This window comes from Aythya fuligula, chromosome Z (genome assembly GCF_009819795.1).
Source record: "Aythya fuligula isolate bAytFul2 chromosome Z, bAytFul2.pri, whole genome shotgun sequence".
Lineage (NCBI taxonomy): Eukaryota > Metazoa > Chordata > Aves > Anseriformes > Anatidae > Aythya > Aythya fuligula.
In genome coordinates, this window is record NC_045593.1 from 69,225,247 (window position 1) to 69,248,957 (window position 23,711).

Here is a 23,711-nt window from a genome sequence, read left to right on the forward strand (position 1 = left end):
GCCCTGTGACCTTTTCTGCCCCATGACTTTAGGTGAAAGAGAGGGATTGATTTTGAAGATGATAATGTGTTGCAACTATGGTATTAAGAAGCTAAATTGAGGAGAAAACTGTGTGTTATCCACCTGGAGGGAAAAAAGGGGTGAGAAGCTTTCTAGATAAGTAGGAAGACACTACAAATACCGTACAGAGCATTATGCAAAAGTCAAATGAGACTGCTGTAAAATCAAAATGAGAAAATGGTGAGCCTTACAGACCTCACTGACTAAAACCATGTTTATGAGATACTCACTGTATAGATCTGGGAACCTGCAAGGGGGGCTTTTTTGCATTCAAAAAAGCTTTACGGGTTCCTTTAAGTCGTGGAAGCCTATGTAGGGGATGGCAGGAGAAGGTCTAAAACAGCACGTAACTAGAGTTACAGGAAGCAGACAGAGACATTACCCACTCGTTTTTATTTGATGTGCTTTGTCTAGATGCTGCTGCTGTTCAGCCTTTGCTACATACTTCATCTTCCCCACGTACTTTCATCTTGGGAGGTGTAATTTAGATTGGGAAAAAGTTGGCTGATGCACAGAATGTCGCCAGTGAAAGAATAAGAAATATTGCTATTATTCTTCCAACCCCAGTGAAGGGACATGTAGGTGGTGAGAAATGTTATTACTAAGAATTAGCATCTTTACTGTTCCAGTATGCTGGCAGTCAGTTGTGGCATGGGAAAAGGAATGATGAGTCACACAGCAGAGGGATCTTTAGGGGCATAGTACACATCTAATTTAGAAGTATTCATTAAGTTCAGAGCCAAACTTCTGAACATTCTTGACTTCTTCTTTTGTAAATTTGCTCTACATATAATTTATTGTCCAAAATAGTACTTGTTGCTTTGCTTTTGCATGTTGAACATCATGCACTGAAATACATTAATGGTCCTACTTTCACCAGTCATGGGCATCAGTTCAGGGGTTTGTTTTGTTCCCTTGCCAGTTCCTGTTCCCTACTTGCCCCAACACATACATTTGATCTAATTGTTCTTCGTTTACACATCAAATCTGAGTAATCTTACTGTGCAGTGGAACTTAGGAGTGCTGTTGTCTGCTCTCAAGACTGTTTGCTGTTCAGCGTTGCCAAATTTAGCTGTGAAGTCGTCTGCCTTATCCATGTTAAGTTGTAATGATTATGTTTCAAAAATACAGCATTGTGCTATTCTTTCTAGACAGGCTTGTCATCCTTGACATAGTCATCCAGGTTGCATTAATCCTGGTCTTCTGTGGAAGTGAAGTCTGACATATGGGAGATGTTGTTTTGCATGCAAGTTCTGTCGAAGTAAATGTTGAATTTGGCACTTGCTTCAAAAACAAAACAGAGCAAAAAGTGAATGATGGTCATTTATAGAATGTGTGGAGAGTTTATTTTCTTAATCTCTGGGTGCTTTCAGATAACTTGAATGTATCTTTTTATTAAAAGGTCCAGTGTAGGAGGGATCACAGGTAGGATTTTTTTCTGATACTTCCTTCTAGCATGTTAATATTCAGTGTGTTACAGAAATCAGATTTTTTTATTTTTTTTTAATCCCCTGGATTTCATCTAGAGAAGAGGGCAATCGCTAAAGCTCATCAGACTGTATGTCATTGAGTACTAAGCCAAACTATCAGAGAATCATTTTTCAGCAGACATTTCATGGAAACTTTCATTCCTGAGAGTAGGGTTTCCTTCCTAGGGTCAAGTAAAGGCCCACAGAGTTGCAAGCATGCCATGGCTACATCCAGTCTCAGATAATTCTTAATGAATTTGCTCTTTAGGCTGCCCTAAGGAGTTTTCCTGCACTATTACTAATCATTCTCACCTGCACTCGGTGTTCCAGACTGGATCCAGGTCATGATGTTTTGAAATGAAACTTCACAGATTGGTCTTCTGAGCAAGCCTGTTTTTTTATGGTTTGCAAGATTTGTTCCACTGCTGAGGTCTCTGCAACTTGTCTAAGTTTAAACACACTCCTCCCTACATTCCCATAGGTATTTGCCTACTCTGAGGCATGTGTTTAAAAAAAAAAAGTCCAAACAAAAGACAAAATAACAATGAAAACAAAATCTGTTTGACTGCATGTGAAATGCAAGGTTTTCTTTTCCTTTGTTAGGTAACAATGAGTCACAAATTTTTGCCTCTTAAATTTGCCATGTAAGTGAGGGGTGGTTGTATATAGCTGTACTTTGAACACTAAATATAAACGAGAGTATAATACAAGTAGTTTTAGTGAAGTTGGACATTTACGATACTTGTTTTTCCTCAATTTGTTTTTGTGTTGGGCATTGCTGTAATGTTTTCTAAACGTTTCCACTTCAAGAAGGGTTGATAAACTGTTTGCAAAATGTCACTAAGTGCCTTTGTTCTTAAAGCCAGGTTGTCTGGAGTGGAAACATGCTGGTTGAGGCCATCAGCTTCTTGTGAAGGTTTTTATGCTAAAAATAAAATGTGGCTTTGTGGTTCTGAGCTTGGATAGCTGCTGCTTTTAGAGGTTGTGATACTGAATGAGGTTGTGGAGCTCACAGAGGTCTCTGCTGGGAGCAGCAGGCATTGTTGCTCCTGTTTGCTGACCTGAGCCTCTCTGTCTGGGTGCTGCGTTCACATGTGTGCAGTTGGCTGTGTGGGTCAGTTCCTGTATTTCTCATGATCTGACAGAAAAATTGAAAGTAGCAGAGAGGAAAGGTCACGCAGGTTAGGGTAAATACGCCAACACTTCTGATAATCTATTCTGATTTGGGCAGTTAGTAGACGTGCAACAGCAGCACCTAATTCTTCTGCAGCTGAAAGGCGACTGCACTGGGACACAACCTCTCTCCTGTTTCTTTTCCCTCCTTACCTCTTTCTCCCTACCCAAGAAGCAGTGGGAAGCCCTGACAAAATGGGAGATGGAGATCATCAAAGCTTGGTTACCGCTTCACTTGCCTTGGAATTATAAATTCTCGCAGTCTCATTCAGCTGTCAGATGGATTTTTCTGTGATTGCTTCAAGAGAGCAGAAGAGAAAAAAAAATCAGAACACAATTTTGGAGAGTCATTCCTATATACTAGTTGCAGGTGTTATGTCTTTTACGCGGGGAAAAATGCTTCAGTGAATTCTCGGTGAGCTTCTTCTACTGCTTCTCATTACCAGAGAGCTGTAGAAGACCTGCTGAAATGCAGTGTTTGTAAATAAGCTGGTTGCCTTACTACTGTTAAGTCTCATCTTAAAATTATTGTATATTTCATGTGCATCTGTCAAGGGACTTTTTGTCCTGTCCCTCTTGTATGTAAGTGCTTTTCTGGGGAGGAAGCCAGGAGTTAGATGTGTAACATGAATTTGAAAGCAAAAAAATGTGTGCTTAATGTTTTTCCTCTTTCATGCATTATGAAAACCATTTTGGGGGAAAGTTCTTGTTCTCTTTCTTCTTCCCCTTTTATTTGGCTATAGGCTTCGCTATAGTGGTATGTGGGCTTTTTAACAGGGTGCCTGTCATAGAAATTGCTGGACTCAGGCTGATCTGATCTTAGCAGGTAGGTCTGTCCCTAAATTTCAACACTTGGCCCCCAGCTGCACTGTTTCAGAAGGCAATTGATGTGTGCATTCTTTCCTTGCATTAGCACCAATTAACATTTTGATAACTAATTCTGAATATTGAAATTTCTTTCCTCTGCTGTCCTATGATACTGCTTCTCTTTGCATTCACACCCGATTTCAAACCTTGCAAGTGGAGTGTGTACTTAAAGTTCCTTTGTAACACCGACTGATACATGGGGTGCACAAAGGAAGATCTTCAGTTTGGACACAAAGAGCAATTGACTGGCTTTGTCCATAAAAGGAAAAAGAAGAAATACAGTGCAAAATGCAGAGTACTTGTGTTGCAGAAATAAAGACCTTTCATTAATGAAGCGGAGAGGCTTCAAGCAAATGAAAGATCTGTCCATGAAAGATCTGTGACTAGCTGGGGGGCATTTTTTTTCAAGATTCAGGCTAAAATCTTTTTGCCTCAGCTGGTGGAATAGCATCTGCAGCTGGGTAAAGAATAGGCATTTGTGTTCTTCCCCTACTGAGGTATCTGGAAGATTGCAGACAAGTAGTACTTGACCTGACCTGAGGCAGGTCTGTGAGATGGTTCGGGTGGCAGCTGGGCTGCTCTGTACATTGTGATTGCACTTCAGTGGAAAAACACATTAAACTGATGATCTGCTGTTCACCGTGTGCTTGACACTCCGCGGCATTTCAGAATGAGGAACAATTTTTAAAGTTATTTCCCGTGTTTTTCTTCCAAAGTTTGGAGTAATTTGTTGCTGATGATGCATTTGTTGCTGTTCTTTCTGTGTGATGTGATTGCATGGTCTTGTGCTAAGCACTCACACAGATTGCACTGAAGGGGGTTAGAATCTGTAAGCTTTAGATTTGGAAAAAGCTGAAATGAGCTTTTATAGAAATGTGTAACACTAATGCTTTGGATTTCTTAACAGATGGCAGGAAACAAAATGGAGACTAGGAACATCTTGTACATCAGTACAAGGTCATTCTGGAGCTTATGCCAGAGTGTTAACATTATACTTTCTGTTGATGGACTTCTGATCGATACTAAATGTCATTTAATGGTATTACTAGCAGAAATTTTCTGTATCTTTCTCTGGGAATCAATTTTTGTGGTTTGCATAAAGTAATTCAAGGAATTGAATTGGAAAAGAAGTTTTTAACTCTCATCAATTATTAACTTTCTCTCTTTAAGCCCCCTTGTGTGTCTGTAGCTTGCTGTACTTATACAGGTGGATATAAATTAAAGAATAATAGATAACATTTCATATTCTGACATGTTGATTCGCTGGCTTTCCAAGTCTAAGAGTTTTGATTTGTTTATACATTGGGTGCTTGGAACTCGTTCAACAACAAAAGAAATGTGGTAAATTGCTCGGAAAAATAGCCTGTGATTGATGAGCTCGTTATGTTGTACTTGCTCTTTTCCATTTTCTCTTCCATGTTACTCCCATCCCATTTCCCACCAGGCTCTGCAGCAGTTTTGTACCTGTAATTTCTAAAGCAAGTTAGAAGGACTGCTTGTAATAAACAAAGCTGCTTTCCCTTGTTCCCAAAAGTAAGAAATTGAAGGAATTGATTTATTTTTATTTATTTATTTTTTCCACATCCAGTGTTTCAATCAGTATGTTGTTCTTTTATCTTTGGCACTGACTTGAGTCTTTAGAAGATTGTCACCAGGGTTTGAATAACTGCAGGATTTAGACTTTGTCTCTTTCCCTTGAGTCTTCTAGATAAGTATGGTCAGACCATGGATAAGTTTGTCTCCAGTCAAAGTCCTATTCTGCAGTCTTTCCAGATTAATCACTGCTTTACACAAAACTCTGCTTTGATCTATGGAGTGTCCTTTTTCTTCAGCAGAACTTCTCTTGCTTATTAAACACTATGACAATAATGAAAAGCCTGCATTTCTATGCCAGTTCGAAGATAAAATAGCCAGACTCAAGGCCAGGGAGAGAAAAGGTCTCTGTATTTCAAACAGCAGTTGTTGAAGGGATTGCAAGTCCATGCTGGGTGTCCAAAGCAGGTTACTGAGCACTCCAGAGCTAAAGAAAGTCTCTCTTGATAAATCTATTGATTAAACTTCGAGCAGTCTTCTTTTCCCCTCATGTTACATCTGGAAAAACTTTATCTTGCTTATTTCATTGAACATACTCAAAGTACAGGATTGTTTAGTGTAACTGTGCCTATGCTTTCAAAGGCAGAAATGTGGGTGGGAACTAGAATTTTATAACCAAAAGGGACATTTTAGGTCCTCCAATTTTGTGTGGCCAGTACGTGTCAGATTTGCCACTGGTGGTTCATAAGAAAACCCTAATCTACAAGGAAAATTTTCATACCCTTCTCAATAACCTCGGAGGACTGTTTACTCACGGATCTAGGAGGAAAAGAAAGTGTCTCTAACTATGTGTACCTTATGTCTCTATTTCCTAATCTTTTTCTGGGAATGATTAATTTAATTTCATGCTTAAATAAACCATGTTTTAGCCTTCACAAGTTTTTGGTTGCTTGGTTGGTTGATTTTTTTTTGTGGTGCAAGAAACAGAAGATAAATCTGATATGTTTGTCCAAAGGGCTTGTGAGATACAAAATGTGAAATTTGAAAGATTAAAAAAGTTATTAGCCTTAATCACAGCATAATTTTATGGAAGTTATTTGGGTTCTGGCATTTTAAAGATGCAGTTACGCTTCTTCCTTCTAACGTGGATGTCAGTCTTGACAGAGCTGTGCATCTTTTAGGAAGAGTGGTCTCTAGAAGAAGTATAAAGCTCAAATGTATTTCTTCTTAATTTTTCTTCTTTCCTCCATTGTTCCCTTTTGCCTCCACCTTAAAATGTTACCATTTAATAATCAAGATATTAATGTATCTTTGATATTAATCAAGAAAACACCTATCCTTTTAGGATAAGGAAAGATCATACAAGAAATAAACTTGCCAAAACTGTTGGTACAGCTCTTACCAAGGGAATATTGAAACACATCTTTTCAACATAGAGTCACCAGGAACAGCAGTACAGATGTAGTTTGGAGATTAATCTCTTTACCATCCAGCCAGTTGGCAGAGTTATATTTGGAGAATAGGTGAAAAACTTGTGGAGGATACTGGACTGTGGCAGCATCACACTTTTAGAAACTGTCTTGAATGTGTCTTTAGGGCATGTTGTGTGAGGGTGTATATATAATATATAGCTGTTACTGTTTAATGGTCCTTGATTCATTTAAGAACACTTGAGAGAGGAGCAGAGGTTCCAGATACATTGCATGGCAATGAACCCAAAGGAAACCTTTGCATTCACGGTACTGTGAATCATCGGGAAGCTGACTAGCACTTAAAAATATATATATATAATGTATATGTGTATATCTATAAAAAAAATTAGGTATTTAAAATATTTGTTCTAAGGCTTACTCGAGTTCACATCGTATATGCTATCCTATCCTGCATGGTAAAGCAGTTTCTATGAGCTGTAACTGCCATTTGGAAAGCTGCAGCTGATAATGTTTCACATGTTCTTCTTTGGCAGGTTCCAGTTGCACACTGTTTTGGGCCTCCAGGACATTACAAAAGAAAGTTTTGCACTGTGTGCAGAAAGTCACTAGAGTCACCTGCTTTTCGATGTGAAGGTAACTTAAAAAGCCCTACTTGCGTAGCCATCTGTATGTTATCCAGTAGCATATGCTTTTCTTACGGTGCGTATCTTGGGTGTGTAGGTACATACGTGCCAATAATGCCTTTACTGTGTCTGAAAGATTTCCGTGTTGTGTTATCCACTCACTGACAGTGGAAATGTGTACCTCAAGTTAAGGCACCACAGGTCTGTCGTGTTCATGGTGTGCTATGAGCCCATGCCTGAGATGTGTAAAGAATGAGAAGCCGTTCCGACAAAGACTCACTCTGTTGAAGTATTATTTTTTTTTCTGTTTCCAGTGGAAGCTGTTGTTATGGGAGATGCCAGGTATTCATGTACCTAAAACCTTCCCATCTCTACAAAAGAATAGGAATACAACTTGAATATAACTTCTCTCTGTGTCACTAGACTCAGACGTCTGTTGCTTGTAACGGGGATGGAGGTGCATTAGGTGGAAAGATACTTGAAAACATTATTTGTCAAAATAGTACTGTTTAGAGTGTTCTAACATACATTCTCTGGGAAAAAAAATGAAAGAAAGAAAGAAAAACAACAATGATTAAATAAATCACCCAAACACTATTTCAGGTTCCATTAATTTGAAATATATGTTGGCACAAATACTTCACTGATTTTGTTGTGAGGCAGCTCCTTAATTCTCCCTTGACTCTCTTGTCCTAAATTTCTAGTAGCACTTGGTTTGTTGTTGTTGTAAGGTTCAGTGGAATTTAGTATTTTAAATAAATGTTGCCAGCGAGCTGTTTAAAAACAAAACAAAAAAAAAGTGAAGGAGGCAAAGGAGTCTAATAAGAGAAGAACCAATTCAGAACTGCTTTCAGAATTGCAGTTATGCTAAAGATAATGTCTCATTTGATGTGGTTGCTTAGGTGTGTGTGTAGGGTAAATGTTTCTCTCATCAGAGTATTTGGACTTAAAACGGTGCAGTGTTTTTGCTTCCGCTTTTTTTCTGGTGAGTTGCATAATGAATCTAAAATTTATCTCACCAACTGATTGGAATCTGTCATTTAATACAATTACCATGTGAATTGGCTGCTTCAGTGGGATGGTCAAAGACATACAGATATCACAGAGTTTTTTCCAGTGACTTGTCTTAATAAGGTTCAGAACTCAGTGTGGCATGAAGTAAACATTAAAAAAAAAAAAAAGAGAGAGAAAATTTTCACTAGCTATGTCTTCTTAATTCTTGAAAATGGCCATGGTTTAGTGGTCTATTTTAGTTAAAGCTTTCTAAATTTTGACTTTTTGTTCTTACTATCTTAATTGTTATATTTTATCAGCTTTGTACCCATTGCAAGTGGATATTTATTTTTTCAGACATTTCTAAACAAGAAATGTTTTTAAACAAGAAACACATGAAGTCACGTGTAATAGTTAGGTAACAGAAATGCCCAGATGCTTTTCCTGGTTCATTGAAGGTTCTGAGTTGTGTTCCTAATATGGATTAAATGGATTTTTTGTTTTGTGTGGTGTGACTTTACTATTCTGTGTTCTGAATACTAATAACTCTAAGCTTGTTTCTTTGATACTTTTAAAAAATGTAGTTTATAAAGCACAGTTGAGGTTAATGAAATGTAAGAGAGCCTTCCTCTGCTTTTCTAAAATATTTGTAGAATTTGTTTTAGAAATCAGCTGGTTTAAGCTGTAAAGTTTTAAATTCAAAGGTAGGCATTAGACTTGTCCTTTTGCATACTTCTAACAATTATGCTTAATGTAAAATATTGTGTGTTGGTGTTCTGACATTGAGATTAAAGAACTTTTCTTGAAATATTTGCTATAACTAAGATGGAAAGCAGAGCTAAGATGAAATTACCTGTTCTAAGCAAGTGATTGACATAATTAGATGTACTTTTAAAATAATTTATATAACTTGGTTTGGTCTCCATATCTTACAATAAAATATTAGTTGAAAGAAAAGTTTTTAGGTAAGTGCTACACACTGTGGATGCTTGTGGGGCATCTGTTCTCAGAAATGAGCATACATGCATTGTAACACCTCGTGATATAAATACATATGCTTGAATGGCAAGAAATGTAATACTTGTAATCCAAACTCTGCTGATGATTATTAGTTGCTTTGGATTGCAGTTTTTGCTGTAGAATTCACGAGTAACAGTTGAACCTCAACTCAGGATGTTGAATGTTCCTCTTTCTTTTCTTTCCAAGAAGGACTGGAGGGGCGGGGGGGGGGGAAAAAAGAGGGAAAAAATGGACTAACCCAAGCATTTTTTAGTGCTAGATCCTTTTTAAAACTTTCTTTTTAAGCATCAACCAGGAGCAGAAAATTATTTGTGAACTTTTACGTAATGGATAGATTTTCATTTTTTGAGGAGTGCATTTAACATTTTAAAGGCTGTGCTGCCAAGTTATATATCTGAAATAAATCAAGTTTTTTGGCAAATAGAAAGGAATTCACAACACATTCCTTATTAACTCGAACAGAAAACCTTCATTCTTTTATGAGTTAAAGAACTGCGTAGATTTTTAATTTTTTTTGGAGACACTCTGATTTGAATTGATCTTTACGTTCTGACAACTTTATCTTTCCAGCGAGTGGGATAGCTATCTTAAGGGTTTAACTCCTGTGACACTCCTGCTCTTCACACGCACACATTTTCGTTCTAATTATGAATTGGGGTACCTGTTAGTAGCAGCAGGAGGGTAAGGGAAAGAAAAGCTCGGGGTGGGAGGGAGAGAAAAACCTTTTGTATTCTTACACAGTATGTTAAAGGGCAGTGTGTGTTTGTGTTAGCAGACAGTGATTAAAAAAAAAAAAAAAACAAGCAATATTTTTGGTAATTTCTTGAAACTATAATTTGGTCTACAGAAACTTTCACTATTATTGACGGTATGACTCAAAGCATCTAGCTTGCCTAGTAGCTGAATCTACAAAACTGTAAAATATTCCTGTTTCTTCTATGAGTATGGTTTGAGGAGAAGTATGAGCTGAGGACAGACCTTGCCACAGCTGCATGTAAGATTCTTGAGCTTGGTAAAGATCCACTGTATGAGAAACTGTACATGAACATCTGTGGTTGAGATAGCAAACCCTTAGGACAGTCTGTGCTTTGATGTGGTGGTAGATCGTGTTTTTCTGCATAATTAGAGTTAAAACAGTGTTCGTGTGGTCACTTTTTTCTAGATCTTGGAGAGCGATTTCAAAACGAGTTGTTATGCTCTAGATGATTTTATACTGTTTTCAGAATGCTTTCAGGTAGCATGGATAGCATTCATGATTAGCACCTTCCCATCTTCAGGTTAAAGTCTTCAGATTATTGTGACATCCTTGGAGCAATAACCCGTTTGAGCAGAACAGGAGAAAAAAAAAAATAGTTGGAGAATCTGACTCCTGCCTCTTACTTTAATGTATTTTTTCATACATCTGTTTGAGTTTCTTAGAGAACTTTCTGAACTATTTCAATAATAAAGCTGAGTGTTGAGATCTTTTAGTTATATTTTTCTTGATATCTGATATTTCAAGTCAGTTTTTAAGAAATGAAGGTACTTTATCCAAAATCAATAAATAAATAACACAAAATGCTCAACAGTCTCCACTGAAACTTCTTCCAGGTAAAGTATCTCACAGGTAGACAGTGTGAAGCTTACTTGGGAGAATGCTCTGAAAAAAAAACAAACTATTGTTTTCCTTTTCCTGACAATGATATGGTAATTTACAGTGTGCAACAATAGCTCAGACAAGTCTGAGTTCATGAAGAACATTATCTTGCGCTCAAGGCTTGATGTTTGGATACAGAAGGAAAACTTTCCTCTGTTAATACTTCTACCATTCAGTTTTTTGGTTTTGATTAAATCAAAGTAGACTTCAGAAGTGATAATGTTAGAGTAGGCAGCTGTTCCCATGAAGTAGTTGAGACAAAGCTGTAATAAGCTAAACAGTTGTTACAGTTTCAGCTTACTGTACTGGAGGAAATACAGCAGGTAGCTATGAGCAAAATTAGCTCAGGTGTTCCTTGAATTTGCTGCATTAGTTTAACACAAAGGAAATTGAGCTACACACAAGGTTGTGCTGATAAACTTCTTTTATTGTCTGTCTTTGCTGAACAAAAAAGAGCATGAAGGGAAGAAAATGCCATGCAGAAAGGTAATGGAAGAAGTCCTGGAGGAAGGGAGAGAGGGAAGAGCAGCAGAAACCAATGGATTTTGACTTAAAGAAGTTTTCTTGTTTTCATCTTTTAGTTTGTGAGCTACACGTCCACACAGATTGTATCCTGTTTGCTTGTAGTGACTGCCGGCAGTGTCACCAGGATGGGCACCAGGACCAGGTAAGTGTGAGCACATCTGCAGCAGAAAGTGGTCACACCTTGTAGGCTAGAGGCAGGGGAGAAGACCTTTTTCTGACCTTTTTTTTTTTTTTTTTCCACGTGCTGACAATTATCAAAGCACTTTTGCTGCTGCTTTGTGGAAAGACATTTTTGTGGCTTTAGAATGTACTGCAGATAGTGAGATGAACATAAATTCTGATAAACATCTCTATTTTTGAGGTTTATAGAAGTCTTGCTGAGAAGTCTGTGCAACGTTTACAACATACTAATTAAAAAAGAAAAAAACAAAATCCATCATCTTTCTAAACACTTGCATTGCAGAAGCTGATATGGATTATTTTTTTTTGAGCTGTTGGATGCCGTGCATCCCTGGTAAACACTGTCACATCCCTTAGGCTTCCTACAGTCTGTCTGAGGCAAGACTTCCCAGGTTCTCAGTGTAAAGTATATGTGTAATATTGATCTTTCAGGATTTTTTTTAAGAATAATTGGTTTTGGTGGACTCCAAAGATGATGCATTATGTACTAAATTTTTGGGCCATTTGGTAAGGTCTTCTTGTGAGATGTAGGATTTTTCAGGGTTTTATTTTTATTAAGAAAATATTTAATGGCCTGGTCTGTGTTGCCGTTTTCTCAGAGCTGTTTGAATTGCTCATTTTAAAGTTAGGTTGAAGATACTTCTGTACCTGTTGTCTGGTGTAATGCTAAGTTGTGATGTGTTCTACCAGGATACTTACCATCACCACTGGAGGGAGGGAAACCTTCCTTCAGGTGCTCGTTGCGAAGTTTGCAAAAAAACCTGTGGCTCTTCTGAGGTGCTGTCTGGCATGAGATGTGAATGGTGTGGCATTCTGGTATGTTGTGCTGTTGGGTGTATTTGTGGGAACCATATATATATATATATATACATAAGAAATATATGTGTGTGTGTGTGTATATATCTATATATATACACAATTATTTGTCAGTGTATATATTCATTCATTAATTAGATAGGAAATGTGTGAATTCTTTTTTTCCCCGTTAATCACCAGAATAAGCAATTTGCAAAATCTCAGTTAAACTTTATGTGAAATCAATGGAATTTAAATTTAATAGAGACTAATCCTTAAATATTGCAGCTTATAAGCTTGCAGTTAATTTTGCTGTGCAAAATCCAAAGTTCTTTTAAATCACATGAATTCTGAAAAGTCAAAGGCTCACCTTTGACATTCTAACATGCATATTCCTCTTTCGGTGTAGAATACGCTCAACCTGTAATTTTGTGTTAGTAGTGAGTATTGGTTTCTGTCTTTCCCATGACTTGTGCAACATGATGGTAACTTTCAGTAATCCTGATGAAAGCCAGTCTTCTGCATAGATAAGAATTGGTCCATCCACTGAATACTACCTCTTGCTGAAATATAGTTACAGACCAAAGTAGTGCCAGATGGGGTGCAAGCAGAGACGTTTGTCTGGTAAATTAAATAATTAATTTGCCACGTAATTCTAGATGAGGCATACTATGTAATAATTGTTTAAAATGAAAGTCTTGTGTATTTCAGATATGATTTGAATCATTTAATTTTTTTATATCGTAAAAATTGTGTTTTTTGTATTTGTAATCTGATTCATAATTCCTGAGGTAGCAGGAGCTGTCTTTGAAAACAGCCTAACAACTATAACATGCTACATGGTCACAGTTATAAAGGCATGCATATTCAGTGAAGATAGATCTAGGACAAATACAGAGGCAGAAACAAACCAGGCAAGTCTTGAAATAAAACTCCAAACATCTTATCTCAGAATCTGCAAGCAGGGGCTTGCAAGCAAGTGTAAGAAGTTCTAAATTTTTTTTTTCTATTTAAAAGTTTGTCAGTTTAACCTGCCTACATTTCCCATCTACCCCAATAAATATTCATATAGATCAGAAGATCCAGGGCTTGAGATCAAAATGTTAATCTTCTCCAGATATCTGCTCAAAATCTTTAGTATTTAATTCAGACGATTTATAATACTTGAAGTTTCTTCATGTGTTAAGACTTCCCATTATTGTTTGTTTTAAAAATTAATGGAGCAGATTAAAATCTAGAATGAAAAAATGTATCACTGATTTCATGAAAGTGATTTACGAAAGGTCTGTACGTCCTAGCCTGTCTTTTGCAGTTCCAGTACATGTTTTGTTATAAACACAGTTGCTTTCTCTGTGTTTCACAAAGTGCTTAATTGATGCTTCTATTTATAGGCTCATGCTGCTTGCTACATAATTGTCACACCAGAATGTACTTTTGGAAGATTAAGGAATATGATTCTTCCTCCAAGCTGCGTGCAATTATTTTCTCGCAACTTCAGCAAACTGCATTGTTTTCGAATATCAGAAAATTTGCAAGCAGAATCAGGTAAAAGCTTTCAAAATTGAATGCAACTAATTGATGAGTGTGTTTAATTCAGTGTTATAATTTACTGGAGTGTATGATTGCTAATTTTCACTGCCTTTTGTGACAATACTATAACTTTTTGCTAAATCAGGGCACAGGATACAGGTTCTAAGTGCAGACTGAGCAACTGGAAGAGTGTTCTTTCAATAATAAGCATGCAGAAAGTAAAAACCTAAAATGCAAAAACTTTTGTGGTAGATTAGTGTTGTTGTTGTTGTGACGAGCACTTGCTAATACACGTTTTTTATATGGCTTGGATATATGCAAATATTTTCAATTACCTCTTTGACTTGGTGAGAGGGTTCTGCCCTTGTAAGATTTCTGTGCTGAAAGGAAATCATATATTTAGCAGGATAATGTTCTGCTGCCATCTAGAGTGTATGTTTGTTTAATAGCTCTTTAGGATAAAGAGAATTCTTTTGAACTACCAAAGTATTTTTTGTTTGATACTTAAATTACGTTCTTGTAAAGCTTTTCTTTTGGTACTTAACAATAATACCAAAGTAAATATGAGGTAGGTAAAATATTGGTCTTGAAAGCCAAATGTTTGCAACTGTTCTTTTCTCAACCTGACAGGTTGTTCTTAAACTTTCTGCTTTGAACTTTTGGTGCACACAGAGGCAGTTGTTTGCTAGGAGCCATGTGTTTGCATATGCAGAATCTATGGCAGCAGTCCTGCTACAACATAAACTGCATGGCCCTAAGCCTACATAAGCTAGGTGTACAGAACTATAAAGGCCTGCAGGGCTGGAGGAAATCTTTATGTTGCGAGCTTGTTCATTGGCCTGTGGGTTTTTTTTTCAGTAAGTTATTTTTCTTTCTAATAAATTGTTCCTCAGGGAAAAGTGAGGTATAGTACATACTTGAAGGTGATGCAGTCTTTTATGCTTCCAGCGTAAGAAATAGCAGAAATATGCAATACAGATGAACTTGGATTTGCTGGGAGATTCCTTATGAATCTTGATTCAGGCTTATTGTTAGGTATTCAACAAGTTTCCCAAAAGCTTTAATGAAGGTAAAGATGTGTTATTATTAACAAAAGTTAATCACAAACCTTTTTAACAGTCCCTTTTGGTGTATCTGTGATGTTAACCAAGTTTATCTTTTAAACAGCTGCATGCTCTTTTAGTTTGTTGGACTTGGACTTTTTTTTTCTTTAAGTTACCTCTAGAATGAATACAGACCACCATGAGTGAAAGAATCCAAGGTTATAGCTGCGCCTTCTAGTCTCTTCCTTCATTTTTCAAATGATTGAAAAGAAAGATTTCAATGTCAGGACATATGGTACATGCTAACTGTACCAGTTTGTTTTACACACATTCACATTTTGTGGAGTAATTTTTTTTGCATTCCTTTAATAAAAATGTATGCCTTGTACTTTGAAATGAAAGAATGCAATGAAGATCAGTCATTAGCTGATCTAATCTGGTCCGGGACAGACTAAAGGGGTAGGGGAGATACTCCTGTGCTCTTCTGAAATAATGCTATGTGGATGGCTTGGTCAGTTGTTGGTATGCCCTCAGAGACCTAGTCATCTCAAGCCCAATGCTGAATCAAATGGTGAGAGAGAAACTGTGGTCTTTGCTCACCTGAATGCATCTGTGAGGGTTCCTTTCCACTACTTTTCAGTGTGGGGACTATCAGGCAGGATCTGATATGATGGGTCCCCCCAGAGTGCAAATGTAAATCAGAATATTCTCTGTTTGACTACAGGAACTGCCTCTTCTTTGAGAGTAGGGGGAAGCACACACACAAGCAACTCGTACGAGATGAGGGCTTTTTGAAGGAGGAAAGAGCGTAACATCATAATGGTATCATGTGCTGGGACAGGAGGAGAAAGGGCATGTAATACAATGTGAACTTCCATTTGAAATTTAAGTTTCAAACATGCCATTGCATGCCTGTCCTGCAGAGCTCTTGTCTTAACATATTTCAAGGGGACTCTTAGAACTTCACATGCACAGTCTCACGATGCTGTTTGTGGTACTTTCCCTGGTATCCAGACTGAGTGAGAAAGAATCATAAAAGAAAGAGGTCAGTTCCTTTTCATCTAAGCTTAGAAAAAGGGAAATATTGGAAGTAACAATGAATTATTTTATTTCTTATTTTTGTATTTACATTGTTTTTCAATTTGATTTTTACTGAGGTGATTTATATATATTTATATATATATATATATGTATGTTTGAAAAATATAACACAAAAGCATTATTATTGATGTTTTTTGCAGTCTATTGAAGCATTACATAAATGTTTGGTAAGAAACCTGGTCTCCAGTTTAGGACTCCTATTAACTACTCCTCTTTGCTTCTTGGAAGGTTTTTCTCCATTAGGGTTCTAACTTCCCTAATACATTTTTTGATCTGAAGATCTTAGGGCTTTAATTTTTTTCTTCTTTCTTTGTTTCTCGGTTTTGTGTGCCTTGTCCCCCACATGCAAGACATAGTTTTTATAAAGTTGTAGCCTGGCTTATGGCTTCTGGGAGCTCTGTCTGCATCCCAGTCAAAACTGACTGACAATTTCAATGGGTGGGAGTATGAATATCATATCATCCATACATTGGGTTGGCTTTTGTGGCACACTGCTGACCTTAGAGAATAAAAATATCTCATATTTTGGATTTGCTCTGGTCTTCCTTTATGCATCTGATCTTGGGAATGATAATGCTGTCAGGATGTTGTCTTCAGAGAAGCAAATTTAAATGTTAGTACCTTTTTTTCATCTTTTCTGAGTTTTATATGTGATTGTACATGCTCTGTTATCAGCTGACGTTAATTTATAGCTTTTAGTGAGAGATATGAGCTGCCTTCAGAGGTCACTTCTGGAGCGTAGTTATTTGTTTCTCTTCATTTGTCTGCAAATCTGTTTTTCATTTATAGAAATTATGTGCGTAATACCCATACTTTTTACTGGAAAGCTGCTACTGCAGTAGCAATAGATTTGAAATTTATTCATGGAAACCGTGTATAATTTGGTAATAGGCAGACGTCACAACTTGAGAAAGAGATTAAATGCACTGGGTCGTGATATTAAAGTTGATAGCGGAAGCTTTTCATGTATGCCTTCACCATAGTTATGTGACAATGCAGTGTTGTTTTTTTTTAACAATTTTATAGTACAGATTTTTATTCTAAAATAGCTAGAAGAAAATGTGCTTCTTTTGTCTGACTAGAATTTTTTTGTATTACTCTTCCATGGAAACCATTCTTACACAGCAACTACTTTTTTTTAAAGGTTAGATAAAAGAGAATCTTTCCCTAAAATCATTTTTTTCCACAGATGAAGATGATGATGTTGATGGGTCAACACAGGTGTCAGCAAAAGATGTCCAAATTTCAACAGATTCAAGTAAGTAGAATTTTAGTAAGTATTAAGTGGTGAATATTCCCATTCCAGTCTTTACTCATATAATCTTAGTTAGCTTTACCTTATATATAGAGATATAAAAAAAGTAATAAAAAATTGCCCTTCTTCTAATGCTAGATATTAGTTTGGAGTCCAAAATTTGGGTTTAGCAAATATCCAGGGTCTTATCATCGCATCTCTATTTTCTACTGGTAAATTGCCATGAATGACAATCTGTTCATTACCTGGTCAAATCAATTGGAAAAGTAAGATTTTCCAAACTTCCTTTCTGCTAGTCAGTACTTTAGCGCTAAGTTACATTGGAAAAGAGCATGCTGCATAAATCTCAACTAGCCATTTCTCTCAACGTGGTAATTGAAGAAAGAAAGAATGATCTTAAAAATCCATACATAGCAACCAATTTAAAGGGCAGACAGCAAATCATTTCAGAGCCTTTTTCCTTTAAGATAGCTGGATCCAAATCATGCTGAAGATACCAGGTGAATTTTTAGTTTTCATCAGCCATAGTAGAAATGAATGCATTCCTTTGTGTCAGGATTGATGCAGGCTGGCAGCAACTTATGCAGTTGAAGTCTCGTACTTGTGGATCTTTCCAGGAGTGGTATTAGCCAAACTCTTATTTTTCAGAAGATGAAGCTGACTACAACTTGGGGGCATTCCACTCGCTATATTCTTATTAGTAACTAGAAAAACATAGTACTTGCTACCTAAAGTGTCTGCATGGATTGCTGTAAAAACAGAAATTCCAAATCAAGCCATGATTTATTTTTTTTTAGTTTAAAGTTCTTATAAAATCAATGAGCTAATTCTGAAAATGTTGCTTGGATTAAAAAAAAAAAAAAAGTCTAAGTCAGTTAACTGAGTTATGGAAGTGATCTCAAGTGTGCTCTTATTTCACTTTTAAAAATTTGAAGCTGGAATCTCTTGATGACTAATAAAGAAGTTATGATGAACAACCACACTCCCTTATTATGGGACCAAACTCTGATTAACTGCATTTTATCTATGAGCCTTCAGCATTCTCTTGTGTTTTAAATGACATAAGTGGTTGAATGTCAAGACTGTTGTTCTTTGCCATCTAAGGTTATTTCTCTTACTCATGGCTGTCAATGGGAACAAACTAAGTATCCAGACGTTCCAGCTGGTTTGTTCAAAACTACTAGTACAGGACAATTCAGCTTTAGACAACCTTCCCAAAAGAAGGAAAAAAATGTGAAAACTGGGAACCCAATATAATCTTGAACATGTCCTTTTTTTCATGTACAACATCCCTCTGTGGACTGGAGAAAGCAGCAATAGATGGTACATTTTCAAGGCAAATGTAAGGAATCATTATTCATGTTTTAAATAGAGAAGAAATTGCTTCCTCTTAATACGTTTTCACAAACCAGATGTCAGTGTGTAGTCTAGTGTCTTTGCTATGATTAGAAAGCTCATTAGGTAGGGAATGATTCTAACTCTTTAAAAATAAAGCATTCAGGAAAAAAAAAAAAAAAAGAAATGTTTGAAAGCTTTCGTTTAGTTGTGTTAGAGGTCTCCAAATCTGGTACCCAGCAGAGGTAAGGCTGCTGTGGCTCCATGTTCCCAGGTCTAGCCACAAGCTATACATAAGCAAGCATGCACCTGCATGTGCAGACACCCACGTGTACACATGCGTTTGAAACAACTACATATGTACAGATACGTATGGACACTCAGATCAACATCAGGCACACTCGGTGCTCAGCCTGTTTTTCTCTCTGGCTGAGCAAGGTGAAGATCTGTTAGTGGGGATATATATATTTGTGTGAGTGTACTCATGCATGTGTATGTGGGAATACATATATTACATGCATATGGGTATACACATAAACGTGTGTGTATGTGTTTAGGTATCTGTGTACATGCATATATGCACGCATACACACACACAAACTCCAAGTCTCATTGCACCCTCAGACTCTCCTGTAGTTTCTCTAGCAGTCAGCCTGGTTGTCCTAGTCCCTCCAGTAGTCATCATCTCCAGGTGCCTCATCCACAGAAAAACACACGCACATGGCTCCCAGGCCACTCACCGTGCAGGCACGTCAGTCCAGCTAGGGGTTTGCTGGTGCTTGTACACCCACTGTCAGTCCAGTTTTTGGCACTGTGGACGTGTGGGTCACAGTGACCTGCAGTCCCACTCCAGTTGCTATTTTCAGAGGCACATATGTACACATGCAGAAGAGCATAACACACCCAGCAAAAGTTAGAAACAGCCTTTAATGAGAAGACAGGACAGTATGTGCTGATCCGGTGCAGGGTGTGAAGTGCACCAACCTGCAACCTCCATGTATGACCAGCCCCTTTTATGTCCTTATCTCTCTATTTTCACATACCTATTCCTCCCCATGCCACCTTTGGTTCTTAATATTCCCCTAAATACTCCATAACAGCTCTTGTACAATCCCAGAGTGCTATTCCCATGCATCCCATAAAGATCTCCACACCCCTAAGCAGTGACCCCCTTGGTCAGTGAGGTGATACCCACATTGCTTCCCCTGCAGATTGACCTGGTAGGTGTCACTCCTGGCCTGTGGGACTGACATCCCTTGTATCAGGGCAATACAGGGCTTCTCTGACAAAGTTATTGGGGCTCCCCCGCCTGCCGTTGTGCTTCTGTGCTCCTCTGTGTGTCAGGAGTCATAAACTATCGAGTTAAACATCACAGAGGTGTGGGAGTTGTGTGCCGGGCACCTTCCACCTGTTCCTAGAAAATACATGATAGTAGTTGTGTAATGTGGATCAGGAGTTAGCCATTCATTAGCCTCTGTGTGTTGACTCTGTATTTGCCATAGCTTTAGGGATGTTACCGTGCTCTCCTTCAGGAGTGTCTGAACTGAATTGGGTTCTGCAGTGCTGTAGTTTTTCTTAATTCCAGCTCTCCACATTTTACAGATACCTGCTTTTCAGAAACTTTGGAAATAAGTCTAAACATATTGAACAGTATTGGCCTGTAAAGGCATGCTTTTTCCTTAGGCAAGAAAACAGTAAAAAAGGGTGCAAAGTCTTTAGATTAATACTAGAAGAAAATTGTGAGTTGGTGGCCTGCATTCCCCTTTGTTTCTTAGCTCTTGTAATAGGATTGTTGAGTGAAAAGTTAGAAGACATAAATACTAGGTTTCAGGACTTAAATACATTAAGTTGGGCGTGAAACATAGCCTACTGAGATACCAAAGCCAAAAGCATAAAAGGACCATAAAAACAAACCTACACTTTGAGGTGATAGGTTTAACAGATGTAGAGATTTGCTGAAAAAAACGTGTGAGCAGGTTTGAAAAAGGACTGTAAATCCTTGTGCCTGGGAGCATGAGCCAGCTTCCAAGAGCTTGTCTACACAGTGAGCAATTAACTTGAGGAGAACTGAATGTTACAGGAGTAGTAAGATAAACATTATGTGGATGCTCTTATTAGCGTAGTTAGTTGTATTGCCTGGGGAAAGAGTTCAGCCCAAAGTCCATTTTCAAACTAAAGTAATTGTGTTGGTCATTCTGTGAACGTATAACTGATAAAACAGGGATAAGAGAAGGGATTAAAAGTGCTTCTAAGAGGTGAATTTCAAAAGTGTGCATTGTCTGTCCTTTCTGAGGTGGGATGTTGAATTTGCTTTCGACCACCACAGATCACTCTTGGTTTCCTGGAAACAGAATTCATTGGTCTCAGCTAAGAGGCAACCACAAATGTGTTCTGTCAGGCCTGAGAAGTCAAAAGAGCAAATGTAAAAATCACAGAATCACAGCATATCCCAGGTTGGAAGGGACCCACAAGGGTCATCAAGTAAAAATCACTCCTCTAATTTCATAGCAATGTGAAGACAGAGTGGATAAATAAAAACAAAAACCTTGATTTGTTGTATACATGCAACAAATGAATCCCTGAGGAGCTATCTCAGTAACTCCTGAAATAAAATAAAAATGAGTCATTGCAGGCTCTTATTTGAGTGCCGATATTCAGGGATCTGGGAACGTGAACAGACATCAGGTTCTACCCTAATTGCTTGCCAGTAATCAATAAAGGATGAGGACACTTGGCTACTGTGTAGTGAGGCCCAGGGAGCTTTTATTTACTTGAAAGCTTTTCCATCACAGGTAGTGCTTGATGGCTGTTGTCTCTAAATGTCCTACACTTCTTTCCTGAAGATTATGTTCAGTGGTACTTCAGGAGGTATTCATTTAGCTAAATTGCAGTCATGCTGACGTCATGATAAAATCTTTTTTCCCCAAGATAGCTTAATTAGCCTGCATTTAAAGATATTTTGAACTAGAGTCTTGAATGGTAGAAAAGGTTGTGTGTTTCCCTATCTTGGCTGAAGTGCTTGTAACTACCTGGAAAAGAAAAATAAGTGTTCTGAAAAATCATATGCTACATTTGTATCGTTTCAGTTTCCCCCTGCAGTGCATAGCCTCCTGCTCAACCTTCTTTGTCTGCCTTTTCTGACACTTGTTAGAGGCTACTACTGTTCTCACTTATTAATGAATTATGTGTTGTATTTTCTTTTTCTAAATTGTCCATCACTGATATCCCATCTCCCACTTCCCTTCCCTCTCCAGTAACATTTACTCCCTAGTGTTACTGCCTGTTTGGTTTGGTTCAGTTCCCTCTCAATCATCTTGTCTCTCTCTTGCTCAATGCATCCCTTTTCCTCTCGCCCTTGATGTCTCATGCTAATAGGTTGTCAAAACATGTCCTACTCTAGATGCATTTTTTAGGGAAGTCAAGCACCTTTTCTTAATCCACTTACTGTAAATGTAATTTTACAATGTAAAAATGTTTTCTGGCAAATATCTTTAAGAGGGATGATTGAAACATCTCTCTGAGGTTTTCTGGCATTGTTGCCAGAAGGGTATGGAGGAGACATATTAGCTAATATTATTAGCCAGTGTTAATTTATTCCATGTCTTCAGAGAATAAGACAAGGCTTAGCAGATTAATAATGTAACTATAGATATCTAAAAATGACATGGAGATTTATGTTTTTTTGAGAGTTTTTTCCTGTGATTTTGCATTCTCTCTGCTTTAATATTTTGCTAGTCTTGATGCTTGGGTATAGTTTCTCCATAGCAGCCCACTGGAAATGTGTGCAAACGCATTTCAGTAGGCGTATCAAGGGCTCAGGGTACTTTCTGGCAGCACATGTGTTGTAGCCCAGGGATGCAACCTGGCAATGTGAAGATGAAGGGCATACTCCTGACCTGGGAGTCTCTCTGCCATCTGGATGGCTTTCAGCACCCTCTGACTGGGTGTGAACCATCTGCTCCAGTGAGTGCACATCCTCCGCAGGAGAAAAGAGGAGAGAAAGCTGAGCACTAAATGTGAGAGGCACCCGTCAAGAGGAAACCCTCTCTACAGGAGGTTTCAAAGGAAACTGACTCAGGGAATAGGGGCCTACAGTATTGTCAGCAAACATGTTTTTCACAGCATGTCTGTCCACACCCCGTGTTCTGCTAATGCTCTGCTCAGGTAGCTTACTGCAGAGGTTTTTGGGCCTGTGTTCCGTGAGTCTTTTCCTTCTGTTCTGGGGAAGTGAGATATAATGTTGTTTCATTAGGTATACCTGAGTTACTCGCTTAATGCTTGCTTATATCCTGTCCCAAATCTGCTAACAGTGTGGAGGAAACCTTCACTGTAATTTTGCAGGCAAGAATACATCATTTCAGGAAAGAGCAAAGACAGCATATGTAGCATGTATGGATTTTTCCTCTAAAGTTACATTGCTGAACTTACTGCTTACAGATAACTATGCAGGTCACATGTTCCTCTAAAAGGTGGTTTAAATGGATTTGGAGACCTAAATCTAGAGTGGGAAACGGGTAAAACCAGAATAGGTTTTGTTACGTACAGCAGATGCTTGCTGAAATTCTAAAATTCTCCCTAAAAGGGATGCATGAACAAACAAGCATGGCTGCCAGCATCGTTTTGTGCTCCAAAACTGTCTTGGAACTAGCAATATTTGACTTGATCATGAAAACCTCTTCAGGGAAATGACAAACCTGTAAATGGCTCTCCTGGAAGAGGAGAATCCAGAGGAAGAAAGAATTTGGGACTTCCACAACAGTCTTCTAAAGACTAATAAAAGCAAAGAAAACACGCAACTCCTACCTGTTTTACTGCTGCCTTGAAGGCTGTGGTAAGCAAAATCTGCCAGTCCAGACTTTTATAATTTGAAGTAGCTCTGAGTATAAAAGGAGAGCAGAAAGCCTGTGAATAACACAAGTTCTCTTTGGAAGGATTGTTCTCTGTAAGCAGCATAGCTAACATTTATTTCTTTTAAGGTTAAACTCGAACATATGTTTGGTGTAGGCCTCTATTTTTCTTGAACAGCAAAAACTCTGTCTACTTCGTTTCATCCTCTCTGCCACAAGCCACACACAAACCTTTTCAGAAGCAGTGTCCCGTATATGAGGATTTTTTAGGTCGAAGTGCATGAATCATGAAA

The 23,711-nt window shown here is 37.8% G+C and overlaps 1 protein-coding gene across 3 annotated transcripts in view; it reads left to right on the plus strand.

Moving 5' to 3' along the window:
• The window catches only part of DGKQ (diacylglycerol kinase theta), an 89,613-nt gene that overhangs the window by 22,901 nt on the left and 43,001 nt on the right, over nucleotides 1–23,711 (plus strand). For 2 of the 3 annotated variants that reach the window (XM_032206438.1, XM_032206442.1), the window contains exons 3-7: nucleotides 7,069–7,168; nucleotides 11,389–11,474; nucleotides 12,203–12,328; nucleotides 13,699–13,852; nucleotides 17,171–17,239. In XM_032206438.1, the coding sequence (XP_032062329.1) occupies nucleotides 7,069–7,168; nucleotides 11,389–11,474; nucleotides 12,203–12,328; nucleotides 13,699–13,852; nucleotides 17,171–17,239 (535 nt within the window). The remainder of the gene's footprint in view (nucleotides 1–7,068; nucleotides 7,169–11,388; nucleotides 11,475–12,202; nucleotides 12,329–13,698; nucleotides 13,853–17,170; nucleotides 17,240–23,711) is intronic. The other variant, XM_032206439.1, reaches the window with a different exon arrangement.